Source organism: Ruditapes philippinarum, unplaced genomic scaffold (genome assembly GCF_026571515.1).
Source record: "Ruditapes philippinarum isolate M1 unplaced genomic scaffold, ASM2657151v2 ctg23515_1_1_1_1, whole genome shotgun sequence".
Classification (NCBI taxonomy): domain Eukaryota; kingdom Metazoa; phylum Mollusca; class Bivalvia; order Venerida; family Veneridae; genus Ruditapes; species Ruditapes philippinarum.
In genome coordinates, this window is record NW_026861457.1 from 1,798 (window position 1) to 8,317 (window position 6,520).

General features: G+C 30.6%; 1 protein-coding gene across 1 annotated transcript; it reads left to right on the top strand.

The window, feature by feature from the left end:
* Nucleotides 1–2,265: 2,265 nt before the first annotated feature.
* LOC132715661 (baculoviral IAP repeat-containing protein 7-A-like) lies at nt 2,266–6,098 on the top strand (the record flags this gene model as incomplete). Its single annotated transcript, XM_060698700.1, is given in 1 exon segment — nt 2,266–6,098. A coding segment is annotated over 1 exon segment (969 nt). The 3' UTR covers nt 3,244–6,098.
* Nucleotides 6,099–6,520: the final 422 nt, after the last annotated feature.

Genomic DNA, 6,520 nt, shown 5'->3' on the forward strand with positions numbered 1-6,520 from the left:
CCCAAGCTTAAGCGATATTTTGTCTTATATGATGTGTGACACGAGAAAAGTCAAGACATTTGTATTTGAAAAAGGAATTTATTAAATCAAGTTATGTTGTAAATATATAATACGTATTTTTTTGTAATTTATCATACGTTTTTATCTTAAAATGCAAACTTTTAACTTTTTGACAAAATGAAAAAATAAAACATTTACATCTTTTTAAATATGTAATTCTTTCCTCAAATCATATTTGCATATAACAAACATACTATAAAACTGTAAAAAAAGTCATTTGATATATATCATATAGGGATGGTCGCTATACGTTTCCGTACATATATAATATAACCTGTCAAGTTTTTAAAGATATGTATTATCAAAGGCTTTTTTAAGGCATATGTACGGAAGAGTATACAGACCCCCCTTATATATTTTTTATGCCTTCAAGAAAAAAAAAACCCTTTGTATAATACATATCTTAAAAAAATTGACAAGTTATATGATATCTAAAATAGATCTTCCAGAGTTTTATCTGTTATTATACACCATAAATCACAAATATGCATTGTTTCTTCGATGATATTTGGAAATGTAAGAGAACAGAATGTTCTTCTTAACATACAGTTGTTGTATACTTAAGCCTTTATCATATGAATCTCATGAAAAAAGATGTATGGATTTATAAATTAAATTAGATTCTCTTGTACGGAAACGTATAGCGACCACCCTTATATGATATATATCAAATGACATTTTTTATAGTTTTATAGTATGTTTGTTATATGTAAATATGATTTGAGGAAAGAAATACATATTTAAAAAGATGTAAGTGTATTATTTTTTCATTTTGTCAGAAAGTAAAAAGCAGTTTATCCTGCATTATAAGCTAAAAAACGTACGATAGATACGAAAAAATACGTATTATATATGATTTACACTATAACTTGATTTAATTGCTTCCTTTATATATTGCGTGGGATTTTTCTGTCCTCATTATCAAATATAAACTGTAAAATATTTTATATTATAATAAAAAAGCCTCAAATATATATATAATACATATAAATGAACAGAAAAAAACTCACATAAATTTTAATCCAGAAATATTAACAGCAGATTGAGTAAAAAATATATATTCAATATCAAATAACAATTAAAATATTGGTCAAATAGATATCATGTGTTAAATAAATTGTCTAAAATTCTGTTTTACTAACATTCAGAGGCGGTAGATATTACTAGATACATATTTCAGATCAAGTAAGTTTGTAAAAATTGGTTAGTTATATAATGTGTAATAAAAAATTGTTTTAACTAACATATAGGGGTGGTCGCTATACGTTTCCGTACTCTTGGTATAATAAGTCGCATCTATTATTATAATATTCAATGGCCCTTTTCTCGTTTTGATATAAATAAAACATGTATAATCATTGAAAAAGATGTAAGAAATATTTATAGTATAAGTTACTCAAAGTTTCAATACCATTTATATAATAATAATATATATCAGTTAAATTATAATATTTTAAATAATACTGGCAAGATACTTGTGTACCGCAAGCGTGTTATCATAACGATCAACTTATTTTAGGAAACATATAAAACATCATCCAAGCTAAAAACTCAGATAAAGAATATATATATTATATATGATTATATCATCTCTATATCTGTCCAACAAATAATGCCTCGAAAACATACTGTTTTCAAATAAATAAAAGCGTTCACTCCAAGAAAACGTCTGCTTAATGAGGTAGAATTTCACTGAAAAGAAGAAAAATCATAATTCTTATAAATAAAGGTAATGTCTTAAGAAAGACTTATGTTTATAATACGTATCTTTAACAGTATAGTAGCCAAAAAATAGAAAAGATCAATATGAACTATATATATAACTTTTAAAAAACCATTACGAACTATGTTGTTATCATGTATCGTCGTATTTTAAACAGGCATATAAAATATATAAGGGGGGTCAGTATACTCTTCCGTACATATGAAATATATACGGGGAATCAGTATACTCTTCCGTACCTTAGTGATTAAAGCTACAGTTATTTGAACGATAATCCTTACATTATTGTACCACAGCAGAATATAAATTAATGTCTATTTCAGTTCTAATATGCTTATATATCGTGGAATAATGCACTCGATTATGCAGTATGTTAAAACGGGGAATAGTTTAAAGCGGGTTAGAACGATAATTTAAAAAGAAATAACATAAAATGAATTTAAAATTATGTTTTTACAGTATTGCAAATTCTACTGTTTACAGTATATCAGATGGCCGATGTATTACCACGACCAAATACTTCAGAATATCTCCGGGAATATTTTCGTAAACCATGCAGACGAAATCAAAATAACGGCCAGATCGCAGGTGATTCCTGGTGCAAAGAATCACTCCAAAGCAGAAATTGCGTGTCAGAATGCGACAATTTAGGGATATGGACTGGCAAACCAAAATACAGGGAATACAGTACCGTTCAATCAAGACTCGTTTCCTTCAAAAACTGGCCACAAAATAAAACGCAAACGATAGAGCAACTCGTTGATGCTGGTTTTGCATTTACAGGGGTTGATGACTCTGTGAGGTGTTATTACTGTAGTATTGGGCTTCGTGACTGGCCGGAAGGAGCTTGTCCATGGAAACAGCATATACTAGCAAGTCCTAAATGCGGTCACGTGATCCAGTGTAAAGGTAAAAGTTTTATACGACATGTTTTGGGAGAGCAGGCTTATGATTCTGGATCTGATGTTGACGATTCGGACGAAGTTATTGATACTGTACAACTTGCAATTCAAAGAAATGAAGATGCTGTGAATGTTGCTCGAGAATATTGTTCAAATGAAGATGTTCTTAAAAGGGCAATAAAGTCTTTGATAGCACAAGATCTAAACAAAAGGTTCACGGCTGTTGAACTTGTTAAAACCGTACAAGATATTGAAGAAATATGTGATGGATCAATCTTGTCGTTTCCACTTGAAAGGAAAGACGATAAAGATAAAGAGGAATCAAGTGATGAAGAAACAGAAGAAGATGTTGTGGAATCAATCGAGGAAATGGAAGCAGCAAACAGAGAGTTAAAAGAGCCTGTAACGTGCAAGGTCTGTCTTGATGCTATAGCCTGTATCATTACCCTTCCCTGTGGCCATATGATGTGTTGCTCTCAGTGTGTACCAGCTCTTTCAAAGTGTGCTGTATGTAGAGCACAGATAAAAGGCACAGTTCGGGCACTAATGGCATTTTGATGTCCAAATTCTCGCATATTTTAATTGCAGTGTTTGGCCTAGCATTCAATTTTGGTTTTAGTTTTTCCTCTTATAACAAAATCAAATTTTGATATAATGCCACATTAACCGAAGCTATAAATTACAAATATTTCATAAAATTGTGCTGCTTTATAAAAGATAAATTATGTTGTTGTTTTTTTTGCCGTGCTAAATGTTCTTTAACGTTTCTTTAACATGGTATCTACGAGGGGTATCCCGAAAATAATGCAACTTTTCTTAAGACTATTTGAATAAACAATGTACTTGTATTTTCAATTATAGCATTCAAACCATCCGCCTTAACAACATATACATTATAACCTTATTCTAAGATATTAATCATATTTCTTATTCCGTTACTGATGACAAACTTTAAATTCGGAAGAAAAAAGTCAGAGTATCAAGATCAAGAGGGTATACGTATAGCGTATGGTTAAATATCTGGAAAAGAGTTGTCCCTCGGTAGCACTAAACACAGCAAAACGAAAATTGCAGACTCGCTTTGATTTTCTTTGTACATGAGGATAATGTAAAGGTGCAACATCCCTCACGTCCCCTAACACCGGCTTGAGCGGTACTCAATTCTCAACACTTAAAAGTGCTAGACTCAATGATCCTGAAGGACCAGAAAAGTATAACAACACTGAAGTGAAGTACGGGACAACCTTTTACAGCTGCCACACATCACTTGACACCTGCTGTTGCGATGAATAAATTTCTGGAAAAAGTGATCCTTCGGAAGCGTTTAAAATAGCAAAAAATTACACGAAAATTGCTGACTCGGTTTGATTGATTCTGTACATGAGGTATAATGAAAAGGTGCAACTTCCCTCACGTCCCCTAGAACCAGCTTTAGCGGTACTCAATTCTCAACACTTAAAAGTGCTGGACTCAATAATCCCGAAGAACCAGAAAAATATAACAACACTGAAGTGAAGTACGGGGCAACTTTTTACGGCTGCCACACATCACTTGCCCCCTGCTGTTGTGATGTATAAAGACCGTTACAATTATATCCATCAGAAACTATGTTTGGTTTTATGTGGAGGAGCGTTTGTAGACAATGTATGAATTCAATGTCATTTGCTAGACGCCGCCACCTGTATTTATTCGAGATTTTGCACAAACCATCTTTATGAAACCCCCAATTGATAAAACATCTTTATGAAACCGCCTATTTATATTTTCAACATACGGAATTGTCGGGCCAGTATCGCCGGTTGGTTCTTATTGAAGAATAATGCACACAGAACGTTTTTGCAAATTTTACTTTCTCGCGTTCTTATTGTAAGATGTGAGTTTTGCGATTTTTTCTTCCCTATTTTCCACATTTTTCTCTCCAATTTAGAAAGACAAGAAAATGTCCTATTGAAATAAACTCAGTCATTTTTCATTTGCGTTTACAATTGATATTTGATCAATATTTGGTGATAATATTCCCAGCCAAATTATTTTAGCTTGAGTGTTTTCGCAATTCTTAACCCAGTTAAGTTGAATGTCTCGGAATTTAAAATCTTCAATGTTACATTTAAAACAATAATGAGCATATTTACATATATGAATTGAAAAAATTACTGCCATTTTGTTTAAGTTTTTAAGTTTATTTTCTACATTTTTTTTAGAACAAGAGTCGTCCCCTTTGCATACACTAATAAACTTTACTCTGAAACAGGGAGATACAACTTAGAAATATATAGATATTATAAAATCATAAAATTCTGGTTGAAAATTTGTATGTATAATTCTGATAAATATGTCAAACAAGTGTATATTTTCTTACAAATGATATAGATGAGAATCAGGATAAATTGTGTCTCTAGTACAAAACTTTGTTTTTTATTATCAATGTTTGGCTTTCGCAGGGGGTGGGGTGAGAAAGCTTAATTCAATATCGTAGAGATAACTATATGCAAGGTTTAAGAACTGATTGGAGTCAGGCTATATTTTATAAACAACTAAACATTTTTAAAAAAAAATCAGAGTAGCATTAACATATTTAAGATTATCATCGCATAGCTTAGCTGTCGAAACTGGTAGATGGGATCGTCAATGCCATAGATGTCATTAGCTAGAAAATGAATTTCACTTTGTAATTTAATGTCTAGATTTTTTTCCTTTTTTTTTTGGAACTAAGGAAACAAATATCAGAAAACATTTTGGAGGCGCCCGAGAAATTATGGTTTTTGCAATTATTAAAGAGTGGAAACAAAAAAAATATTTGAAACCTTGCAAAAGGTTTATAAAGCCTTTGGGGGGAAAAAGAGAAAAAAATCAAAACACACAAAACTAATAGCTTGTCAGCATCCAAAACTTTTTCATCGACAAGTAGATAAGGTTTGGACATTTTTATTATCTCTCCCAAAATGATTAAAATGTTTAAGTATTATTATTTTGGCTATTTATCTAAAGAAATTATATATCTGTGTATACATATATATTCAATAATTTGCTCTCAAACCAGCTGTGATTTAATTGATTGTAGCTTTTATTGGTGTAATACCCATGGATAATATGTGATTTATAAAGTTTCTTCTCTACTTTATTATTATTTAGTAGTATTGTTGTTTTGTCAAACTCTTATGTCTACATTATTTGTTTCAAATGTTTACGCTTTTAAGGAGTGTACGCTTACTGTGTCTTTTTATACATTTTTGACAACAGATTTATTTTTATTAAAAAAGAGAAGCACATAATAGTTATAATATTTTATTTTATTGGATCAATAATAATACCGAAATAGCAATTTAAAGATTGTAATTAACAAAATATGAATGCCTATCATTATATCTTTATTGTCACAATTGGCACTCATTCAGTTAGAAATTAATCTTTTCACAGTATCTGCATAAATATGGGTGTAACTCTGTTACTACACCTCAGGATGGTATGATAAAAGTAACAATTCATTTATCAATGGGTAACATACACGGTATATAGTCAGTTTTTCACTTCAGGCGCATAAAAACGGTATACTTAACTATGTTAGCATTTTATGACGTAGTTACAATGTCATAAACTTTATGTTGAATTTATTCCAAAACATGCAAAAACACAACATCGAAACTGTCCAAATATCTATAGTCATTTCTTTTATTTTAGTAAAGTGGACCTATAGAGGAGAATATGTTAAGAGTACATTTATTTTGGGCATGAATAACACAAGTCATACGGAAAAAAGTGTAGACTTTGATAGACAATGTTCTCATTAAGCATTTCTTAAATAATAGTTTATATACCAATAAAAAAGATTATACAA